Here is a 25,142-nt window from a genome sequence, read left to right as displayed (position 1 = left end):
TAAGAGTATCACATGTTTTCCTGCCCAGGCTGGCTTAGAACTGTGATCCTCAGATCTTTGCTTCCTAAGCAGGACTGAGCACCAGTGCCTGGCTCAAAAGTTGTTCTTAATCTCATATTTCTAGGGACCTTGTTCAATTGATCAGCCCATTTCTCAATCTCTTCCTCATGATCTAAGCACTGTTGCAAAATCCTTCTGCCTACTGTCCTATGATTTTTCTCTCCTTCCTTCTACAGTCAAATTACTCAAACAAATAATCTACCTTCAATGTTTGTTACTTCCTATTCATTTAACCTACCTTCTAAGGTTGTTGTTATTTTTTTGCGGGGGGGGGGGGGGGGGGGGGGTCCAGTCCTGGGGCCTGAACTCTGGGCCTGAGCGCTGTCCCTCAGCTCTTCAGCTCAAGGCTAGTGCTCTACCGCTTGAACCACAGTGCCACTTCCGACTTTTTTTTTTCTTTTTGCTTATGTGGTGCTGAGAAATTGAACCCAGGGCCTCATGCATGCAAGGTAAGCACTCTACCACTGAGCCACCTTCCCAGCCCCCTCTAAGGCTTTGATTCTCAACTCACCATTTTAATTTCAACAAGATACTTGCAGGCTTTGCTCTTTTGTTATGACATCGTTTATTATTCTTTCTCTGGAACACTTTTCCTTGATGCCCAACCACTCTTCAATCCTTAATACTGATGCTTCCCAGAAGCTTAGTCTCAAGCTCTGCTCTGACTTTACGTTAGGGAATTTTAATCTGGTATTCAAATATGTGAACCTTATAGAAACTGTGCATATTTTTCATATTATGTTTATTTCCATTATTTTCTTTTTGAGATTCAGGATTAGGACTCAAACTCAGTACTTTCACTCACTGGCTAGTGCTCTACCAACTGAGCCACACCCCCGACCCTTCATATGTTGTTTTGTTTTTTGCCAGTCTTGGGGCTTGAACTCAGGACCTGGGTACAATCCCTGAGCTTTTGCTCAAGCCTAGCACTCTACCACATGAGCCACAGTGCTACTTCCAGCCTTTTGTTTATGTGGTACTATGGAATCAAACCCAGGGTTTCATGCACACTAGGCAAGCACTCTACCATTAAGCCACATTCCCACTTCCATATTATTTGTATTTTTTCAAACTATTGTTTCTATATTCTCAAAGATGACAGAGACTCAAAAGCAAGAAATATACTGCTCATACAGCAGTTCCCCCTTTTATCTGTAACTTCACATTTCATGATACCAGTTACCAATAATCATCTATGGTCAGAAAATATTAAATGGAAAATCCCAGAATAAATAATTCAGATACTTGATGTAACTTTCATTATAATGCATTTCTATGATCATTCTATTTCATTATAGCTGCTGTTGAGCTCTCATTAGGCATAATAAATTCCATTACCGATGCTTTAACTACCACCTTCTGTATATAGATATATGTCTTAAATCTGTTTCCAGGCCACATTTAGTCTGAGCTCTAGACTTCTACTTAACAATTCAATACTGTAATAGGGTACTCAAAGTAAACTCATTCTTCTTCCCAAACTAAACTCATTCTAAACCTGTTTCTTCCCCTGAATCTTTTTTTTTTTTTTGGGGGGGGGGGGGGGGGGGTCCGGTCGTGGGGCCTAACTCTGGGCGTGGGCACTGTCCCTCAGCTCTTCAGCTCAAGGCTAGCGCTCTACCACTTGAGCCACAGTGCCACTTCCGGCTTTTTTTCTTTTTGCTTATGTGATGTTGAGGAATTGAACCCCGGGCCTCATGCATGCAAGGCAAGTGCTCTCTATCACTGAGCCACCTTCCCAGCCCCGCTGAATCTTTGTTAATAGCACTTTCTGTAATAAAAGGGGCCAAACCAGAAATCAAGTCTTTTTTTCCCTGTACAGCTAATTTATTTCTTCTCAATTCTATTCCCTCAGTGTATATGTAGATGAATGTATGTATGTAGTATGTATGTGTGTGTGTGTCGATTACTGTAACTCCCTTCTGATTTCCCTGCTCATACTAGACCAGAATTATATCTAAAATGCAAAATTTTATGTAAATTACCTGCTTAAATCTCTTCAATGTATAATCTACTATATAAAGTTCAAACTCCTTAGTATAGCTACCATTTCAAGATTCTATGTGTTATACCAAAAAAACAAAAGCTTATTATCCTTGAATATACCATTATCACATCTTATCATCTGTTAAGATGGTAAGATGCCTCTACATACATCATTCCCTTTACCTGATACACGAATTTCCCCATTGTATTTAATAGTTTCTCAGTGAGGAAAAAAAATCCTGAATCTGCTATTTACTAGCTGAATAATATAGGGAAAGTTACTTAATATCTTTAATTCTTATACATGTCTCTTTAAAGGCAGAGAATATATTTCCCTGAGGGTATAATTAGCAAACAGTAGATGCTGGATGAATTAATTAATCAATATATCTTTGTATCCTGCACAATCCCTTAATATCCTGCATAAAGAGAATATTTTGAATCTTGAAAAAATGTTTAGTACATATGCTAAATTTTCATTTAGCAAGCATGGCCCCTACTACCACCAAAAAAAAAGTGACAGTTACACTAGCTTTTGTAAATCAGCTGTTAATACTTTTCTTCTAATTAAGTTTATTAAAATCAATGACTCTCAAATGTTATTTGTTTGTTTTTTTTTTGGGTCCGGTCGTGGGGCCTGAACTCTGGGCCTGGGCGCTATCCCTCAGCTCTTCAGCTCAAGGCTAGCGCTCCACCACTTGAGCCACAGCGCCACTTCCGGGTTTTTTCTCTTTGCTTATGTGGTGCTGAGGAATAGAACCCAGGGCCTCGAGCATGCAAGGCAAGCGCTCTACCACTGAGCCACCTTCCCAGCCCCTCTCAAATGTTATTAATCCATTATAAAATTAAAATATATGCAAGTTAGTAAAACCATTTAACTATTCAGGCCCTACAAGGAATTTTTTTTGGCAAATAGACCATTCTGTGTTGCTTACTATCTAATACTCTTGGTCTTTTATCTTTGTAGAAATATATATACACACATATATTTAGGCTTGAAATCAGGGCCTCACACTCTTGACTTGGCTTTTTTTTTGTTCACAGTTCAGTTGACATGCTACCACTGAGCCACACCCCACTTCTGGCTTTTTGCTGGATCATTGGAGGAAAGAGTCTCACAGATTTGTGAACTGAATTCATGATGTCTACTTTCTCTGGGATGTGCCTCTTTGACACCTATGTTTTAATAGATGTTCCAGTAACAAAAGGGACTACTGAAGATAAAAAGAAGCTTAAGACAGGGAGAGTAAGTCAGGCGCCAGTGGCTCACGCCTGTAATCCTAGCTACTCAGGAGGATGAGATCTGAGGATCAAGGTTCAAAGCCAGCTTGGGCACAAAAGTCTGTGAAACTCTTATCTCCAATACCACTCAGAAAACCGTGAGTGGTGCTGTGGCTCAAGTGGTAGAGTGCTAGCCTTGAGCTGAAGAGCTCTGGGCCCAGAGGCCCAGAGTTCAAGCCCCACGACCGACCAAAAAAAAAAAAAGACAGCGAGAGCTAAAAAAGCCCCTCAGTTCACAATGAGTCCTCCCAAGTCATAAAATTATGTCTAAATCCAAAACCAGTATTTAAAATTGCTAGTGAAATTTAGTAAGTGAAAATGGCAGAAGATATGGTTTATGTCTTAGCTGCTATGTGGAAAACTTCCTCAAGTTATCAGACTTCTTTAAAACAAAATAACCTCTTAACATACAAAGCCATCTGTCAGAATGTTATATTAGGGATCAGAAAGCCCAAGGTGATTAAGTATTTTGGAAAAAGAGTAAAAAATATTCAAGAAAGTGGTTAATGGATTCATATTTTACCATAAAGGAATATATGGCAAAGTACAATGCATCTATCTTAACTTTCAAAGACACACACACACAAAAACCCAGCATACTCACCTCACAAATTGATCTCGTCCACCCACTGCAAACTGGTGGGTATTGGCAGGATTCACATAGATTGTGTATAGTCCCACTTTCTTCTCTTTTTCTTTTGTTACTACCAGTTTCCTTTAAGAGGAGAAACGCATAGTTATATTCTACAAAAGACTCAGATGGAAGCCAGGCATCGTGGTAGAAGTTTATAATCCCAGCATCAGGAGGCAGAGGCAGAAGGATCAAAAGGTTAAAGCCAGTTTGGAGCTACATAATAGGCTGAAGACCAGCCTGAGCTTGAGCAACATTAAATCGAGACATACATAATGATGGTTTACACTTATAATCCTAGTTATCTGGGAAGTAGAGATCTGGAGGACAGTGATTTGAGGCAGTCTGGAAATAAGTTATCAAGACTCCAGGGCAATCAATAAAATTAGACATTGTGGCATACACATCATCTCAGCTATGTGGGAAATATAAATAGGGGGAACTGCAATCCAAGCCTGTCCTGGCACAAACATAAGATCCTATCTGAAAAGTAACTAAGCAAAGAGGACCAAGGTCATGCTCAAATGGTGGGGGTGCCTGACCAGCAAGTGCAAGACTCTGAGGTCAAATCCCAGAACGAGAGAGAGAGAGAGACAGAGAGAGAGGGAGATCCCTGCAAAAGACAGATAGTAAGCCAAGATAATAATTTTTCCCCTTGACTTTGTAGTCAAGAAGAAAAACATTTTAGCCAGGCGCTGGTGGCTCATGCCTGTAACCCTAGCTACTCAGAAGGCTGAGATCTGAGGACTGCGATTCAAAGCCAGCCCAGGCAGGAAAGTCCGTGAAACTCCAACTAACCACCAGAAAACTGAAGTGGTACTGTGGTTCAAGTGGCAGAGTGTTTGCCTTGAGCTGAAGAGCACAGGGACAGCACCCAAACCCAGAGTTCAAGCCCCACGACTGACCAAAAAAAAAAAAGAAAAACACAGTTTAATATGGAAACAAAGTGTTTTTAGTTTATTTAAAACAGAAAAAAAGCACATGCATTTACTAATATACTATTTCAGGATTGGGGGAAAAAAATGTAGTGATGCCATTTTCTAGTTTTAACTGGGTGCCAGTGGCTTATACCTATAACCCTAGCTATTCAGAAGGGTGAGATCTGAAGATCTTGCTGTGAAGCCAGCATAGGCCCGTGAGATTCAAATCTTCAATTAACCACCAAAAAAGCCAGAAATGCAGCTGTAGTTCAAGTGGCAGAACACTAGCTTTGAGCAGAGAAAGGTAAGGGACAGCATACAAACTCTGAGCTCAAGCCCAGCACCAGCTCATATACACAAAAAAAGAAGCATAAGCTGTGGAACTGGAAATCATCATGTTAAGCAAACAAAGTCAGACTCAAAGACAAGTACTGCATGTTTTCTTTGCTATGTGAAATCTAGAGAGTGGGGATAACATAAAAGTAAAGGGTGTCATGGGACTGGGACTGGGAATGTGGCTTATTGGTAGAGTGCTTGCCTAGCATACATGAAACCCTGCCCTGGGTTCAATTCCTCAGTACCACATAACAGAAAAAGCCAGAGTGGCACTGAGGCTCATGTGGCAGAGTGTTAGCCTTGAACAAAAGAAGTTTAGGGAGTTCAAACCCCAAGACTGCTCCCCCAAAAAAAAAGGTGTCATGGGGAAAAGAGAAAGAAATTTAAAATAAATATGATCAAAGTACATTATATACATTATAAAAATGTCACAACAAAATACACTGTTCATTAATTAATAAATACAATAAAAAGCATAAGCTAGCTGGGCACTGGTGGCTCACACCTGTAATCCTAGCTACTCAGGAGGCTGAGATCTAAGGATACCAGTTCAAAGCTGGCCCAGGCACAAAAGTCTGTGAAACTCTTATCTCCAATACCACTCAGAAAACGGTGAGTGGTGCTGTGGCTCAAGTGGTAGAGTGCTAGCCTTGAGCTGAAGAGCTGAGGGACAGAGCCCAGGCCCAGAGTTCAAGCCCTACAACTGACCCCCCCCCCAAAAAAAAGTGTATGCTAAAGCTATATGAATGTACTGCTCTTCAGAAGCTTCAATTTAGCTAGATTCCAACATGATTTCCATCAGTCATTAAAGAGACAATATTAGCCAGAAACTGTTGGCTCACACCTGTAATCCTAGCTACTCAGTAGGTTGACATCCAGAGGATTGCAGTTAGAGATCACACTAGGAAAAAAGGCTATGAGATTCTACTTCCAATTTAACTAGCAAAAAGCAGTGCTGGGGATACGGTTCAAGTAGTAAGAGTACCTGCCTGGCAAATATGAAACCTTGACTTCTACATGTAGTACTACTACCAAATAATAACAATAATAGTAATGATGATGATGATGATGATGATGATGCAGCACCATGAAATACTCTTCTGTAGCCAATCAAATTTGACAACATGAAGATTAATAAAGTTACAGCAAAAACATTAAGAAATTATAGGAAGAGATTTGGTTTTAGTTTTTGTTTTTTTATCTTAAAGGTTTTATTCATTTTTTTTCTTCTTTTTTTTTTGTTGGTTGTAGTTGTAGGGCTTGTAGGGCTTGAACTCTGGGCTTGGGCACTATCCCTGCACGCTTCTGCTCAAAGCAAGAGCTCTACCACTTGATCCACAGCAGCACTTCTGGTTTTCTAGTGGTTTATGGAAGATAAGAATCTAACAGACTTTCATGCCTGGTCTGACTTTGAACAGCCATCTTCAGATCTCGGCCTCCTGAGTAGCTAGGATTACAGGCGTGAGCCACTGGCAGGCATAAGCCACTGGCGCCGGCAGTTTTATTCATTTCTGATACTATGGAAATAGAAAGAAACACAACCATGACAAGTTTCTTTGAAAGAAACATTTTTAGCATCTTCTCTGCATGGTCAAGAAAGTCTAGAACCATTCTAGGCAAAATGAAGAGATTTTATTTAAAAATCTTGCAGCTTGAGAAATGGATGGACTAAGAACAAATCATGTTAAGTGAGGTAAGCCAATCTCAGAGAGACAAATGGCACGTTTTCTGATATGAGAAACTGGATCTAAAATACACAGGGACATGATACATTATACAGGACTCTAGTCTTTCACACACAGTGAGACCAAAAGGAGGATACTCTTAGGAGAGGAACACAAAGGTACAATGCCTATGTGTGTCTGACCATACAATATTTGTTGAAATGAACTCTAGGAAATGGAAACAAGGTTTTTTTTTCTTTGTTGCTGTTTTTGTTTTCCTTTTTGTCTTGTTTGTTCATTTATCTGTCTTAGGGATGGTGAGGGGGCATGGAAATGGAGGAACAAAGGTAAACAAATGCAGCAGTAGCACTCACTAGACACATTTGAAAATGAACTGTACAACTTGTGGGTGTGAATGGGAGGAAAAAACTGGGAGAGAACAGGGGAAGGGGTAACCTTGTACAAAAAGAAAAGTACTCTTTACCTAACCTACGTAACTGTAATCCTTCTGGCTTTTTTTCTTTTTGCTTATGTGGTGCTGAGGAATTGAACCCAGGGCCTCATGCATGCAAGGCAAGTGCTCTACCACTGAGCCACCTTCCCAGTCCATGTAACCCTTCTGAATATCACCTAATAACAAAAAATTAAAATTCTGCAGCTTTTCATGAAAAGAAGAGTACAGATGTCAGTGAAAATGAATGTTACCCCAACTAAGCCAAAACACCTCACAAAACCAAGTAGGAAACATGTCAAAAGTATGTTTTGCTAGCAAGCTAGCTAACAAGAAGCAGATTTGGTATAGAGAAAAGCAATAGATATTAATGTTGTTCTTTCCATAGCAATGTACATTTTCAGAGGTATATGGTATGACAAATAGAAAAGTTAACATATAAGCGCAAAAGGAAAAGATAAAAAAGGATAAAATAAGCCGGGCACTGGTGGCTCACGCCTGTAATCCTAGCTACTCAGGAGGCTGAGATCTGAGGATCGCGGTTCAAAGCCAGCCCGGGCAGGAGAGACTGTGAGACTCCTATCTCCAATAAACCACCAGAAAACCAGAAGTGGCGCTGTAGCTCAAGTGGTAGAGCGCTCCCCTTGAGCTAAAGAGCTGAGGGACAGCGCCCAGGCCCAGAGTTCAAGCCCCACAACCGACAAAAAAAAAAAAGGATAAAATACTGACTCATGTAATTTTGACAAAGAATTCAATCTTTCTATGCCTAAATTTCCAACTGGTAATTACAAAAAGTGTCTAGAGCTCTCTGGGAAACATGTAGAAGTGCTATAAAAATGATTGATTATAGCCAGGCACCAGTGGCTCATGCCTGTAAGCAATCCTAGCTACTCAGGAGGCTGGTTCAAAGCCAACCCAGGCAGAAAAGTCCCTATGAGACTCTTTTTTTTTTTTTTTTTTTTGGTCAGTTGTGGAGCTTGAACTCTGGGCCTGGGCACTGTTCCTTAGCTCTTCAGCTAAAGGCTAGCGTTCTACCACTTGAGCCACAGTGCCACTTTGGCTTTTTCTGCAAGGAGTCAAACCCAGAGCCTCATGTATTCGAGGCAAGCACTCTACCCCTACGCCCCCTATAAACTCTTATCTCCAATTAGTCACCAGAAAACCAGAAGTGGTGCTATGGCTCAATTGGTAAAGTGAAAGCCTTGAGCAAACAAGCTCAGAGATATCATCCAGGCCCCCGAGTTCAAGTCCTACGACCAACCAATAAATAAAAATCTTAAAAAAAGAATTGAAATAGCCAGGCACTGGTGGCTCATGCCTGTAATCTTAGCTACTCAGGAAGCTGAGAGCTGAAGATCATGGTTCAAAGTCAGCCTGGACAGGAAGGTCTGTGAGACTATTATCTTTAATAAACCACTCAGAAAACTGGAAGTGGCACTGTGGCTCTAAGTGGTAGAGCACTAGCCTTGAGCTGAAGAACTGAGGGACAGTACCCAGGCCTAGAGTTCAAGCCCCATGACCAGCCAAAACAAAAAAAGCAAAAAAAAAAAAAAAAAAAATAGAGTTGAAGTAATTTTATCAAAGCTAGAGACCTACAAAACTACTCCTTGACTTCTGGTGGGAGTATGTCCCAGTAAAGCCATCTTAAGTAGAAAATATTCTAAGATGAAAATGTATTTAGCACAACTACTGAACCACTGAGCTTGGAACACAACATACAGTGTTAGTAGGTAGAATTACAGATGTGAGCCACCAGCACCCAGCAATAACTCTAATTTAATTCCAGCCATGGAATAGCTACTATCCTGGGACATCATATATATGTGTGTATATATATTATAATACCATAATTAAGATAATTCTCACAGAAACCCCTAGAGAAGAAGGGAGGTAATAATATGCCTAGAGTAAGGTCAAAGCAGCTTTGATTCTGAAGATTATATACATCTAGTATATAACTAGTAATGCTTGAGTTGAGAGTCTGCCCTGATTCTGTGTGGATCCAAACAAGATATGTTCTATAATAATACACAGCTTAAAAGGGGAATAATTTCCCCATGAGTCTCCACTATATACAAATGAAAAAAAAAAATCACTTAATTTTCTTTGAGAAATGAAGTAGACTGAGTAGTATTTCACTGCTAAGAAACAGATACACTTCTTATCATAGGCACAAGTGGACCCAAGTTTAAGACACAGGAGTATTTGCAAAACCAAAGGATAGAGTTCTATAGATACTATGGCTATACGTACGAAGCTGGCCGGTCTTGTCTTAGGTCAATTGTGAAAACAACTGCATCTTCACCTGCAGATAGGAACGTACAGGGAGAGTCTGGTTCCAGGGCCAACTGAAAGAAAAAAGGGGTAAGGATAAGGTTTCTAAACATTAGAATTAGAGGTAGTCTAGTTCATTCCTCAGGAAGGATTGTGTTTAAAATGTCTCAGCAAAAAGAAGACATTTGCTGGGCGCCGGTGGCTCACACCTATAATCCTAGCTACTTAGGAGGCTGAGATCTGAGGATCACAGTTCAAAGCCAGGTAAAAAAGGCGGTAGACTCTTTATCTCCAATAAACTATTCAGAAAAAGCCAAAGTGATGCTGTGCTTCAAGTGATAGAGTGCTAGCCTTGAGCACAAAGAGGCTCCTGAACAGTGCCCAGGCTCTGAGTTCAAGCCCCAGAACTGGCCAAAAAAAAAACAAAAAAACAAAAAACACAAACACCCGAACCTACATTCATTGTTGCTATTGTAAAATCCCAAGATAAGAGATATTTTAAGTTTCACTCACTCTCAGGTTGAATTATTCAAGCTTCTTTATTCTATACAACTGAGGACAGACTTCAACTCATCTTGTTATTAAGTCCAGAAGGGACTTGAACAGAGATACCAAAGGAAAACAAGCCACTAAGAGTTTATTCTCAAACAAACTCAATTCCACACCTTCAGATGTGGAGAAGTTTGTTGTTGTTGTTGTTGTTCCTCTCCCTCAGAAGTTTCATTCCTTATATCTTAGCTCTAAAAATTAGTGAGTTGGCGATTAGGCTTAAAAATATCCAAGAAACCTTTAGGTAATTTTCATTTTCCCAAACTATCTGGACTAGAAAGGAATACTCAAATCCACTTACATATTTTCTTAGGTTGTATAAGAAGAGAGTCCCATTTGTGGTGGGTTTGTTTGTTAGTTTGATTTGGGCCAGTCCTGGGGCTTAAACTCAGGGCATGAGCACTGTCCTTGAGCTTGTTTTTCTCAAGGCTAGCACTCTACCACTTGAGCTACTGCATCACTTGCAGCTTTTTCTGTGTATGTGGTACTGAGCAATCAAACCCAGGGCTTCATGCATTCGAGGCAAGCACTCTACCACTAAGCCACATTCCCAGCCCAGTTTCATTTATAGCATGGAAAAACACAATATCTACCCTGAGACTGGGCAGGGTCTTCTCACTGACTTGCAACCAAGACTTCCAGGGCTTCCAGAAATAGTGCTATTCATGAGCTGAGAGCTGTGAGCAATAAAGTTGGGAGCTCTCAAACATGAAAAGCCATTCTGAAAACAGGGCTGGTGGAGTAGCTTAAATGGAAAAGCACCTGCTTAGCAAATACAAGACTTTCAGATCAAATCCCAGTACTCAAAACAAATAAAAAAATCAGTATATATCAGACGTCTGGAAAGCTTAGAAGACCTCAAAGATCTCTAAACCAACCATGGCTCAATCTAGGAGTTGTACATAATCTAGTGAATACTTCAACTATATAATCTGGGGATCTCTTTAATACTTATCTACCCTGAAATTTAAGTGGCTGTTTTTAGTCTCTTCCTAACTATAAATTTTAAGATTTTAAGATTGAGACAAACAATAACAACAAAGGAGGTAAGCTGTAGAGAGCTAAGAGAGGACACTGGCAAAGACCCATAGAGATTCTAGATTCACAAACTTTGGGGCAAAGGCTTATTTACCTTGTGAGAAGCTCCTTTGTGCTGGGCCACACGCTTTGTATTCTTGCAGCACTGTGTGGCAGACAGTTCTGCTACCCGAACCTGCCCATCACGGGCACACATGGCCAGGGTGGAATCACCACTGTTAGGAAGGAACTTGGCCTGGGGTGTTAAGAATAAAAAAAGGAATGCACAAAAGAAATGGAAGAAATAAATTTAAGAAAAAATGTGATGATGAGTCCAATTAACCCTCCTTTTCTTGCATGACAGCTGAGTATTGTTTTTCTACTTTTATACAGCTAAGCCTAATTTCTTCTAGGAGTTAAAGAAAAAGTGTCTTCCGATCTAAGGGAGTATTCTACTTGGTTTTGTTTTTTTTGGGGGGTCCGGTCGTGGGGCCTGAACTCTGGGCCTGGGAGCTGTCCCTCAGCTCTTCAGCTCAAGGCTAGAGCTCTACCACTTGAGCCACAGCACCACTTCCGGCTTTTTTTCTTTTTGCTTATGTGGTGCTGAGGAATCGAACCCAGGGTTTCAGGCATGCAAGGCAAGCGCTCTACCACTGAGCCACCTTCCCAGCCCCTCTACTTGGTTTTGAAAGGCTGAACTGATACATCATCAACTGGTAAGGTGAACTAGGATTGTATCTTAAGGGGAAAAAAATAAAAAGAAGAAAATCTTTTTTTTTTTTTTGGGTCCAGTTGTGGGGCCTGAACTCTGGGACTGGGTGCTGTCCCTCAGCTCTTCAGCTCAAGGCTAGCGCTCTACCACTTGAGCCACAGCACCACTTCCGGCTTTTTTCTTTTTGCTTATGTGGTGCTGAGGAATCAAACCCAGGGCCTCATGCATGCAAGGCAAGCGCTCTACCACTGAGCCACCTTCCCAGCCCCCAAAAAGAGGAAAATCTTGATTCACAAAGCAAATACATTTGCCATAAAGTAAAAAACAAAAACAAATTAAGGGGGAATTTGGGGAATGAAAGAATATGCTTAGGGATAAACAGCTAATATCAATATGGACAATGATGTGCCTCAGAATAATATTAGCTCAATTTGCTAAATTTAATTATGTACCAGTCATGTTTTTTTTTTTTTTTTTCTGGTCATGGGGCCTGAACTCTGGGCCTCGGAGCTGTCCCTCAGCTCTTCAGCTCAAGGCTAGAGCTCTACCACTTGAGCCTCAGTCCCCCTTCCGGCTTTTTCTGCTTATGTAGGCTGAGGAATCGAACCCAGGGCCTCATGCATGCAAGGCAAGTGCTCTACCACTGAGCCACCTTCTCAGACCCCCAGTCATGGTTTTTAACTGCTTATCTTCCACTGGTTTGGTTGTCCTTTTATTGGAGCTGAGCACAAAATCTAGAGCCTAACATGCTTAGTTCACATTCTACCACTGAGCTACACTTCCAACCCAGTCAGTTATCTGCATAACCCTGCAAGATTCATCTTATATAAACTGAAATAAGTGAAAATACAAGTTTTTACTTGTGGGTTAAAAACTAGGTAGTTTGATTAAAGTCTGTGCTCTTATACTATACTGTTTCATACCACCACACTACTATAAATAAGTCCAAGTACTCCATCTGTAACTACACTTCATAAGTCATATACAAGGAAAGAAAAGGCTGCCACGGATATTTGAGTATGTCAATAAGGAACAAAATAGGATCAAGTCCTGATTATCTAATTCCTACCAATTCACTACTAGCTTCCACACAGATGGCTCAGATTTGTCTAACTTGATTCTCTCAGTTGCCATTATGCTTCCTTGCCTCACCTGGAAGACATTACTTTTGTGGCCACTCTCAAAGTCAAGTACTGGCTGCCGCCGAACCCAATCCCACACCACCACCTTCAGGTCATCACTGCCACTGGCCAGCCAGGTGCCACGCTGGTTAAAGTGCAGGGTATTGACACAACCGGTATGGCCCTCAAGCCCATGTTGCAGGCGGAAACGCTGTACAAATACTCTTGCCCCACAGGCCTCATACACAAACCGGGCACTTGAACCCAGTTCTCGCTCCCGAAGGGCAGGAAGGGCTTGCCAGCGAGGTCGGGGTAGGGCTGTTGTCTCTGAAGACACCCAGTCCTCTAGGGCCCGTTCATCATCTGATGAGTCCTGGTCACGGCTGGCTCGCTTGCGCTGTACACGGCGCCGAGGCTGCTCTTCTTCTTCTTCTTCCTCTTCCTCCTCCTCTTCCTCTTCCTCTGAACGGTCATGAACTCGGTTTTCATCATTGATGGAGTAATGGCCAGTGTCCTCCATGCTGTCAGAGTCTTTTTCTTCACCTGAGCTCTCTGTATCTGTGCCTCGACTTTCTGTGCTGGTCCGAGTAGGACCACCATCATCCACAGTCAAACTCAAACTCAGGTCTGAGGCCTCCACTTCAATGCCTGAGGATGTCTCCCTTCCTTCTTCCGCTCCAGACATCTCTTCTGGACTGCTAGACAGGCTTCCTACACATTAATGAAGAAATGAGTAGATAAAATAAACAAGAAATAAGATGAGGGTAGTGATCAAGATTACGCACCTTAGTCTAAGAAACCATTACATCACAAAACTATTCACACACACACACACACGTATATATTAGTCAAGGTGTTTCCATTACAAATGTTTATAAAAAGTAACTTCCAAGAGAAAATCTTGTAAAATGTAAGATTAAGATTACAGCTGGAAAGTCTAGCGCTAGTTGCTCACACTTGTAATCCTAGCCATGTAGGAGGCTGAAATCTGAAGATTGCAGTTTGAAGCCAGCCAAGAAAGAATGTTCATGAAACTCATACCTCAAAAAAAAGGCAGAAGTAGAACTGTGGCTCAAATAGTACAGTGCTAGCTTTGAGCACAAAAGTTCAGGGACAGTGTTCAGGCCCTGAATTCAAGCTCCAGGACTGGTATAAAAATGAATAAACAGAAAAAGATTACAGCAGCAAGCTGGATGCCAGTGGCTCACACCTGTGATACTAGCTATTCAGGAAGCCTGAGATCCAAGGATTATGATTCAAAGCCAGCCCAGGCAGGAAAAAGTCCCTAAGGTTTTTTGTTGTTGTTGTTGTTGGTTGTGGGGCTTGGGTGCTGTCCCTCAGCTTTTCAGGTCAAGGCTAGCACTCTATCACTTGAGCCACAGCTTCCAGCTTTTTCCGTTTATGTGGTGCTGAGGAACCTAGGACCTCATGTATACAAGGCAAGCATTCTATCACTGAGCCACCTTCCCAGCCTTCCATAAGATTTTTATCACAGATTAGCCACCAAAAAGCCAAAAGTGGAGTGGTGACTCAAATGGTAGAGTGTTAGCCTTGAATTAAAACCTCAATGATAGTGCTTAGGCCCTGAGCACAGGCCCCAAAACCGGGGAGCAGGAGGGGTGGGGGAGGGGGAAGAAAGAGAGGGAAGGGGAAGGGAGAGGGGGGAAGAAAGAGAGGGACGGAGGGAGAGAAAGAGGAAGGGAGAGAGGAAGAGAGGGGGAAGGGAGAGAGAGAGAGGAAATCTAAATCACTTGACTTCTTAGGGACACATCTGTTATTAATCTTTTGAAAACAATAAAATTTGAAGGATCAAAAGTACCAGATAATCCAACAAAATGTGTCTCTCTGCTTTCCTCTATCCAAAAGGAAGAGTTCCTTTACCCCCTAGGAGGACCTCAGTTCATAGTAAAATTAATTTTACCTTCACTTTGGTCTCTTACCATTAGCTAAGTCTGTTTTGCCATCTGTGCTGCTCCCTTTGCTGGACATCTTAAATGATGTTTGCTGTAGCCAGTCTCAATTTTTGGAGAAGAAGAAAATGGAATAGTTAGAAAACAACTTAAGAAAGACAACATTAAGAAACAAGATTTAACCATGAATGTCTGTGTCATTTTTATAAAATGTCTGTGTCATTTTTATAAAAATTATTTTCATGTGTCCTTAATAGGGCTTCTCAGTTGCTGAAAAGCATGTGAAGTTTTGGGGTTTTTCCCCTATATCTGGTGACCTACAAAGGGACACTGATGTCAGGCACTGGTGGCTTACTGGCTCATGCCTATAATCCTAGCTACTCAGGAGGCTGAGATCTAAGGATAGCAGTCCAAAGCCAGCCTGGGCAGGAAACTCCATGAGACTCTTATCTCCAATAAACCACTCAGAAAACCAGAAGTGGCACTGTGGCTCAAGTGGTATAGTCTTGAGCTAAAGAGCTGAGGGACAGTGCCCAGGCCCAGAGTTCAAGCCCCACGACTGACCAAAAAAAAAAAGGGACATTGAAAGAGATCAACTGCCATTTCTCCAATCACTGAGAAGCAGTTTAAGATGGAAAAGAGTGAACTGAAATAAAACCTGGAACAACAGGCACACGTCAAGCTATGAGCTTCAATTCAATACAAATAGCTATACCTTTAGCACTGCCCTCTAGACAAGAATCTGCCATTTTAATAGTCATATATATATATATATATATATATATATATATATATACACACACACACACACACACACATGTATCCACAAAATGCTTTGTAAAACACTTTTACATAACATGAAGAGCTGAGTCAGATTCTGAATATCATTTTGCACATAAAGCAACAGATAAAATAAATTAAGCTCTTGGTAAAAGCTTATGCATAATTTTCACTCAGATGCCTAAGCTTCAAGCTTAGATAAGCCCAGATACTAAGCATTATAAAAGCAAGCTGGAATTGAACTCAGAGCATCTTACTCCTAAGAAAGAACTGTAGAGCCAAACATTCCAAGTGTTCTCCTCCCATTCAATCTTAAGAGTGACAAGCAATATCAAATGCAAACGTGGCACATGATAAAAAAGACATTTCTACTAATACACCTTGACCCATTTTATATCATGGAAGACATTATTTCAGCTAATTCCACCAACTTTCCCCGAACTTTTTTCTTTCTAGCAGAGCTCTAACCAGAACTAGGATAACTAGCTTATTTCTTCTGTGCCACTATAACAAACACATTGCCTGTCCTCACCCCCCAGGGCCTTACTGCCACCTCCAGCAAATTCCAAACAGCGAAGAATAATATTATTCAGACTAGAATTTTGTTAAGCCCTTTCAGTGCCTTGGACAAAAGGCACTGGTAAAAGACAAAGTATGATTATAACCCCAGGCTGTGTACCCAGGCACACTGGCCTCCAATCTCTCAACCGTCTTTTCATTCCCTTAACAATTATCCCAGAAGCAGCCACATCCTCATCCTTAACTCTGGACAGAAATCCATGCTGCTTTATAAAAAGTTTTCTCTTCCAAGAGACAGATGCCCCAAGATTGATTGTAATAGGACAAGATAGGGAAGTACAAGAACAGAGCCAAGAATGAATTTAAGGAAAGGACACCTGGAAGGGAGGTGATGAAAGGTAACAGAAAACAGATGTGCGAAACCACATAAAGAAAAACAGTGGGGCTGGGAAGGTGGCTCAGTGGTAGAGCGCTTGCCTTGCATGCATGAGGCCCTGGGTTCGATTCCTCAGCACCACATAAGCAAGAAAAAAAAAAAGCTGGAAGTGGCCCTGTGGCTCAAGCGGTAGAGTGCTAGCCTTGAGCTGAAGAGCTGAGGGACAGCACCCAGCCCCAGAGTTCAGGCCCCACGACCAGACCCAAAAAAGAAAGAAAGAGAGAGAGAGAGAGAGAGAGAAAGAAGAAAAACAGTGGCTGGAAATGTGGCTTAGTGGTAGAATGCTTGCCTACCATGCATGAAGCCCTGGGGTCCAATTCCTCCATACCACATAAACAGGAAAAGCCAGAAGAGGTGCTGTGGCTCAAGTGATAGAGTGCTAGCCTTGAGCAAAAGCAGCTCAGGGACAGACAGTGCCCAGGCCCCAAGTTCAATGCTCAGGACTGGCAAAAACAAAACAAAACAACAACAACAAAAAAAAAAACCAGTGAAGAGGTGTTCCCAGAACAGTTCTCTCTCTTACTCTGATGTATATATTTTTTGTGCATTTCTTATACAGTACTTGCTTTCCTAACAGTGTCTATTTATGTTCTTTAGCACATTAGCCATATCTTCTCCATCTAGGATTTAAAATTAACTACATTACTTGCAAAAGTCCTATTAAGTGGGAAAATGATCTCACAACTTTGTTTGCCAAGACCACAAAGGTCAGAAGCAGACCACAGTATCATGATCAATTAGAAGTGGGTTTTATTGTTTTTGCTTCTCCATAATTGAAAACTGTCAGCTATACAGTGATCCCTTACCTATCATGGGAGTTACTTCCAGAGACCCCAGTGAGAGGTGAAAATCCTCCAAGTAACAGCATTATATAGTTGTCCCTTGCTGTATTGTGATTCACTTACTGATATTTTGCAGATTTTAACCTATGCCAGGTGTCTCTGGAATGTAACACTCAGGACAGGTGAGGGATCACTACTTAGGTTTTTTTGTTTTGTTTTTTTTTAACCCTACATACAGTGAAGCTGCAATAAGTGAACCACAATATAGTGAAGGATGACCCTACTATACTTCTCCCTACACTATTATCTACTCCCAAGAAGAATTAAAAAGCAGCACCTGCCAGGCCTTAGTGGCTTTCACCTATAATCCTAGCCAGGGAAGCAAAGTCTGTGAGACTTTGATCCCCAATTAACCACCAAAAAGCTGAAGTGGAGCCTGGCGCTGGTGGCTCACACCTGTAATCCTAGCTACTCAGGAGGCTGAGATCTGAGGATCACGGTTCAAAGCCAGCCCCGGCAGGAAAGTCCATTAGACTTTTATCTCCAATAAAACCACTAGAAAACTGGAAGTGGTACTGTGGCTCAAGCAGTAGAGCACTGGCCTTGAACTGAAGAGCTGAGGGACAGTACCCAGGCCCAGAGGTCAAGCCTCACGACCAAAAAAAAAAAAAAAAAAAAGCTGAAGTGGAGCTGTGACTAATGTGGTAGACTGCTAGCATTGAGCAAAAAAAGCACAAGGACAGTGCTCAGGCCCTGAGTTCAAGTCCTATGACTGGCACAAAACAACAACAAAACCATTTGTTTTCCTAGCCTCCATGACCAAGAATCAAAGCATAAACTCCTATCCATCTTCCAGAAGTGAAAAAAAGGGAGCCACAAGGTTCAGTTCATAACCAAGGTTTCAGAGTAGTCCTCAGGGAGAAATTGGTCTAAGTATCTTTCAAGGAAGGGATTTTACTCAGGGATAAACTCAGAAACAGAAAACTGTGGATTATCAACTGTCAACCCTAGACAGATCACTTCTAACAGTAACATTTTAGAAGCCAGACTTGAACAAAAATTAGTCCTAAATGAAAATCACAAGTCTAGGATCCTAGCATATGAGCCACTTTGTGCCCTTGGATGAGAGGTATATGTGATCTCTGGACTTTTCATGTCTCTTAACTAATGAAGTTTAATGTCCTTAGTTTAAACCCCCTATATCTTCCAAACTATAAACTTTTTGAACACTAACATGACACACAAAAATTAGAGATTTCAGATTTCACATTAAGAAGGGATGCTCGGCCAACAGCCTGTACAAATATACGAAAATATTTAAAAAAAAAAAAAAAAAGAAGCAAAACTCTAATATGGTCCAGACATTTCCAATAAGGAAACTTAATCTATAGTAATTTCAGAGCTAAGAGAATTTCATGTTAAACCTCTATAGAGGGGGCTGGGAAGGTGGCTCAGTGGTAGAATGCTTGCCTTGCATGCATGAGGCCCTGGGTTCAATTCCTCAGCACCACATAAGCAAAAAGAAAAAACCCAGAAGTGGCACTGTGGCTCAAGTGGTAGAGTGCTAGCCTTGAGCTGAAGAGCTGAGGGACAGTGCCCAGGCCCAGAGTTCAGGCCCCACATCCGGACCCAAAACAAAACAAAACAAAACAAAAAACCCCTATAGGAGGATACTCTAGAACAGTGATCTTTACTATACCTAATATGTTTCTACACATTCAGGAAATTCACATTTAATAGTAACATTAATTTTTTTCTAAAATAGCCAATAGACGTTCAAGATTCTCTTTCTGCACATTACTGAATATAGCCTATATGCCTCATGCCTATAATCCTACCTATTACAGAGCTGACATCTGATAATTATGGTTTGAAGGCAGCCTAGGCAAATCCAGGAGACTCTTATCTCCAATTGACCAGTTTAGGAAACAAAAACCACCACCACCAACAATAACAACAAAAAACAGCTAAGCACTGGGGGCTCACACCTATAATCCTAGCTACTCTGAAGACTGAGATCTCAGGATTATGGTTCAAAGCCAGCCCAGGCAGGAAAGTCTGAAACAAGAGTCTCATAGTTTAGTGGAAAGATTAAAAAAAAAAAAAAAAACCACCTGGAAATGGAGCTATGACTCCATTTGCCTTGAGCAAAAAGAAGCTCTGGGACAGGGTTCAGCCCCTGAGTTCAAGTCCCAGGACTGGCACAAAAGACAAAACCAGAAATAGAAGTATGGCTCAAGAGGTAAAACACTAATTTTGACTAAAAAGCCAAGCAAAAACATGAAGCCACAAATTCAATCAAGCCCTAATACTGGCACCAAAAAAGAAAAAAAAAAAAAAAAAGTCAAGACACAACTACTTTTGTATTACAATATACTGGGAGGGGAGGGGAGGGGAGAAGAGAGAGGAAGGAATAAAGCTGAGGAGGCAGAGGAGCTGAGGGGGCAAAGGAAGAGCTACGGGCTCAGAGGAGGAACTGAGGGCTCAGAGGAGGAGCTGAGAACGCAGAGATGGGGATGCGGTTGCAGAGGGCGCAGAGGAGCTGGGGGTGCAGAGGAAAAGCTGAGGGCACACAGCAGGAGCTGAGGGCGCACGACTGACAAAAGAAAAGGCCCTTAAGACAATGAAAAGCTATAAACTGTAAGAAAATATCTGTAAGCTATATGTGATAAAGGATAATAACCATAATAAATTTAAAATTTCTTACACTTGAGGAAAAGATTCTTTACATTATTAACAATTAGAAAATATGCATTAAAACTTCAATAGGAATCCACTAAGCAACTTTTAGAACAGTTAAAATTTTTAAGAATCTGCTGGGCACTTGTGGCTCGGCTATAATCGTAGCTACTCAGGAGGCTGAGATCTGAGGATCTTGGATTAACTGGGGGTGCAGCTCAACAGCAGGGAATGTGTTTCACATGCAAAAGGCTCTGGGTTCCATTCATAGCATTCAAAAAATAACTGTAGCCGGGTACTGATGGCTCACGCCTGTAATCCTAGCTACTCAGGAGGCTGAGGGCTAAGGACCACAGTTCAAAGCCAGTCTGGGAAGAAAAGCTCATGAGACTCTTATCTCCAATTAATCACCAGAAAACCAGAAGTGGCTCTGTGGTTCAAGTGGTAGAGTGCTCACCTTGAGCTGAAGAGCTCAGGGACAATGCCCAGACCCAGAGTTCAAGCCCTATGACCGACAAAAAAAAAAAAGTAACTATGGGGGCTGGGAAGGTGGCTCAGTGGTAGAGCACTTGCCTTGCATGTCAGAGGCCCTGGGTTCGATTCCTCAGCACCACATAAGCAAAAAGAAAAAAGCCGGAAGTGGTGCTGTGGCTCAAGTGGTAGAGCGCTAGCCTTGAGCTGAAGAGCTGAAGAGCTGAGGGACAACGCCCAGGCCCAGAGTTCAGGCCCCACGACCGGACCAAAAAAAAAAAAGTAACTATGTAAATAAACAAATCATATATTTAAATGTATAAGTTAAAGTAATACAATTGCTGGAAGAAAATAAAGGCCATAATCTTTGTGACTTTGCAACTACTTTTAAGGATAGGACACAACAGTAAAAGAAAATTAATATAACTGGACTTATCAAAATTAAAATCTTTTAAAGAGACTCTTAAGACAATGATGGGCATGGAAGGTGGCTCAGTGGTAGAGTGCTTGCCTTGCATGCCTGAGGCCCTGGGTTCAGTTCCTCAGCACTACATAAGAGAAAAAGCTGGAAGTGGCACTGTGGCTCAAGTGGTAGAGTGCTAGCCTTGAGCTGAAGAGCTGAGTGACAGTGCCCAGACCCAGAGTTCAGGCCCCATGACTGAAAAGAAAAAAAAAAAAAAAAAAAAGGCTCAAGACAATGAAAAGCTATAAACTAAGAAAATATCTGTAAGCTATATGTGATAAAGATAATAACCATAATAAATTTAAAAATTCTTACACTAGGAAGTGGTGCTGTAGCTCAAGTGGTAGAGCGCTAGTCTTGAGCTGAAGAGCTGAGGGACAGCGCCCAGGCCCAGAGTTCAAGCCCACGACCGACCAAAAAAAATAATAATAATAATAATAAAAATTCTTACACTAATCACTTGAGGAAAAGAATCTTTATATTATTAACAATTAGAAAATATACATTAAAACTTCAATAGGAATCCACTAAGCACCTTTTAGAATGGTTAAAATTTTTAAGAATCTGCTGGGCACTTGTGGCTCAGCTATAATCATAGCTACTCAGGAGGCTGAGATCTGAGGATCTTGGATTTGAAGCCAGTCCAAGCAAGAAAATCTTACCTCCAATTAACCACCAAAAAGCTAGTAGAGTTGTAGCTCAAGTGGTAGTGCTAGCTTTGAGAACAAAAGCTCAAGGACAGTGCCTAGAGTTCAACCCCAGAATAGGCACACACAGGGAGGCAGGCACACACGCATGTGTGCACACACATACGTGCATGTGTATACACAAACACACAAAATTAAAGAATCTGGGCTCAAATGGATCACATCTATAATCCTAGCCATTCACAAGGCTAAATTTGAGGATCAATGTTACAAGCCAGACTGGGCAGACAATTCTCAAGATTCTTAGTTCCAGTTAACAAACACAAAGCTGGAACTGAAGCTGGGAGCTTTGTAATCCTAGCTACTCAGGAGACAGAGGTCTGAGGATCATGGTTTGAAGCCAGACCAAGCAGGAAAGTCTGTAAGACTCTTATCTCCAATAAACAATTCAGAAAAGCTGGAAGTGGCTCTGTGATTCAAATGGTAGAGTGCTAGGCTCTGGGACAGTACCTAGACCCTCTGAGTTCAAGCCCCAGGACTGGCAAAAAAAAAAAAAAAAAAAGCTGCGTGCTGGTGGCTCAAGCCTGTAATCCTAGCTATTCAGGAGGCTGAGATCTGAGGATTACAGTTCAAAGCCAGCTGGGGCAGGTGAGACTCATCTTCAATTAACACCAGAAAACCAGAAGTGGCTCTGTGGCTCAAGTGGTAGAGTACTCACCTTGAGCTGAAGAGCTAAGGGACAGCGCCCAAAGCAAGAGTTCAAGCCCCATGACCGGAGGGGAGGGAAGGGGAGCAAGGGAAGGGGTGACATTGTCCATAAAAACTATTCTTTATCTGACTTAAGTAAAACTGTAACCACTTGGTACATCACTTTCATAATAACAATTTAAAGTCTCTTCTTTTTTTTTTTTTTTGGTTGGTCATGGGGCTTGAACTCTATGTCTGGGCACTGTCCCTCAGCTCTTCAGCTCAAGGCTAAGCTCTACTTGAGCCACAGTGCCACTTCCGGCTTTTTCTGTTTATGTGGTGCTAAGGAATCAAACCCAGAGCCTCATGCATGCTAGGTAAGCACTCTATTACTGACCTACCTTCCCAGCCTTAAAGTCTTTTATTTAAAGAATAAGGAAAATACACTTTGTATTAAGTGTTAACTACAACTGACACACTTTTGGTAAATACAAGATGGGACAGTCAATGTGAAAAAAAAAATTAGGTAAAACTTAAAACATACAGGAATCCCACTCCAGATTTTTACAATAACCCTGCCACCCCTCTATCCCCAATGGCAGAGATTTGAGAATAATAGTTGAAAGCCAGCCTGGGCTTGAAAAGTCCATGACAGTCTTATCTCCAATTAACTACCAAAAAAGTTAGAATTGGAGCTATGGCTCAAATAGCAGAATGCTAGCCTTGAGCAAAAATGCTCAGGGATAGTACACAGGCCCTGAGTCTAAGCCCCAGGACTAGAACTGGCAAACGCAAACACACGCGCACCCAACACACACACACACACACACACACACACACACACACACACACACACACACACACACACACACACACGCACACACACGTCCACAAAATTAAAAACTTGTAGGTAAACATTTTAGTTTTATTTATTTATTTTGTAGGCCGCTGTCCCTCAGCTCTTCAGCTCAAGGCTAGTGCTCTACCACTTGAGCCACAACACCACTTTCAGCTTTTTTCTGCTTATGTGGTGCTGAGGAATTGAACCCAGGGCCTCATACATGCAAGGCAAGCACTCTACCACTGAGCCAACTTCCCAGCCCTTTATTTTAAATACTGGAAATACTCAAATGTTCTTCACCTGGCTCAAAGATAAATATAATGTAGCATTTCCAATATAACACTACCGAATAACAATGAAGGAATGAACTACTGATACAAGCAGCAATGTAGACATCTCAAATATGCTAAGTCACCAGATTCAAATAACTACATTTGATATTGGTATATACCATATGATTCCTGTAGTACTTTATGTAAAAGATAAATCTAAAGAGAGAAAAGGCTAGGAATGTGGCTTAGTGGTAGAGTGCTTACCTAGCATGAAACCCAGGGTTTGATTCCTTAGTACCACAAAAACAAAAAGGCAGAAGTGGTGCTGTGGCTCAAATGGTAGAATTAGCTTTGAGCAAAAGAAGCTCAGGCCCTGAGTTCAACCCCAGGACTGGCAAAAATAAAACAAAATAAAATAAAGAGTGAAAATACATCCTTGAGCCTGTAATCCTAGCTACTCAAGAGGAGTATTTGAGGATCACAGTTCAAAGTCAGCTGGGACAGGAAAATCTGAGACCTTTTTTTTTTTTTGTCGGTTGTGGGGCTTGAACTCTGGGCTTGGGCGCTGTCCCTTAGCTCTTCAGCTCAAGGCAAGCCCTCTACCACTTGACCCACAGCACCACTTCCGGTTTTCTAGTGGTTCTTATTTTTGGAGATAAAAGTCTCAATGGACTTTCATGCCTGGGCTGGCTTTGAATTGCAATCCTCAGATCTCAGTCTCCTCAGTAGCAAGGATTGCAGGTGTGAGCCACTGGCGCCCGGCTTCTATGAGACTCTTATCTCCAAACAACCATCAAAAAACCAGAACTAGAGCTGTGGCTCAAAGTGGTAGAGCTCTATAGTCTTGAGCACAAAAGGTCAGGTGCAGTGCCAGACCCTGTGTATAAGGCTCAATGAGGAGCTGGGAAGGTGGCTCAGTGGTAGAGTGCTTGCCTTGCATGCATGAGGCCCTGGGTTCAATTCCCCAGCACCACATAAGCAAAAAGATAAAAAGCTGGAAGTGGCGCTGTGGCTCAAGTGGTAGAACGCTAGCCTTGAGCTGAAGAGCTGAGGGGCAGCACCCAGTCCCAGAGTTCAGGCCCCACGACCGGACCCAAAAAAAAACAGCTCTAAGACCAACAGAAAAAGGAAGGGGGGGGGGGGGGAGCAGGAAGGAGAAAAAAGAAAATATCTAAGTAACTGCCAAGGGCTTCAAGTTAGAAATGTAACTAATTACAAAAGGTATGAGAAAACATTTTGGAATGTAAATGTTCTAAGTTACAATTAAGGTAGTGTTACATGACTGTGTTCATCAAATTTCAAAGACCAGATCACCTACAAAAGAAGTGGTTTGGGCCCCAGTTTAAACCCAAGAGAGGAAAGAGGAGAAAGAAAGGAGAGGGGAAAAGGGGGAGAGAAGGGAAGGAGGGGAGAGGGGAAGAGAGAGTGGAGGGGAGAAGGAAAAGGGAAGGGGAAAGGAAAAAAATAGTTTGGGTAGAATAGATCATGCTTCTAATCCTAGATTAACAGGAAAGTTCAGGATTGTGGTTCCAGGCCCCTACAAAAAATTTGTGAGAGGGGCTGGGAAGGTGGCTCAGTGGTAGAGCGCTTGCCTCACATGCATGAGGCCCTGGGTTTGATTCCTCAGCACCACATAAGCAAAAAGAAAAAAGC

At 41.7% G+C, this 25,142-nt stretch overlaps 1 protein-coding gene across 6 annotated transcripts in view; it reads right to left on the bottom strand.

The window, feature by feature from the left end:
* The window catches only part of Dcaf8 (DDB1 and CUL4 associated factor 8), a 50,293-nt gene that overhangs the window by 11,020 nt on the left and 14,131 nt on the right, over window positions 1-25,142 (bottom strand). For 3 of the 6 annotated variants that reach the window (XM_042681581.1, XM_042681578.1, XM_042681582.1), the window contains exons 3-7: window positions 14,943-15,017; window positions 13,034-13,713; window positions 11,285-11,425; window positions 9,583-9,677; window positions 3,932-4,042 (exon numbers count right to left, since the gene is read on the bottom strand). In XM_042681581.1, the coding sequence (XP_042537515.1) occupies window positions 3,932-4,042; window positions 9,583-9,677; window positions 11,285-11,425; window positions 13,034-13,713; window positions 14,943-14,991 (1,076 nt within the window). In that variant the 5' untranslated portion in view covers window positions 14,992-15,017. Of the gene's footprint in view, window positions 1-3,931; window positions 4,043-9,582; window positions 9,678-11,284; window positions 11,426-13,033; window positions 13,714-14,942; window positions 15,023-25,142 lie in introns of all 6 variants that reach the window. The other 3 variants (XM_042681584.1, XM_042681579.1, XM_042681583.1) reach the window with 1 other exon arrangement.

Source organism: Dipodomys spectabilis, unplaced genomic scaffold (assembly GCF_019054845.1).
Source record: "Dipodomys spectabilis isolate Male_0828 unplaced genomic scaffold, ASM1905484v1 ptg000069l, whole genome shotgun sequence".
Classification (NCBI taxonomy): Eukaryota; Metazoa; Chordata; class Mammalia; order Rodentia; family Heteromyidae; genus Dipodomys; species Dipodomys spectabilis.
Note: the sequence above shows the minus strand (reverse complement) of the source record. Positions and strands in the feature narration are given on the sequence as shown.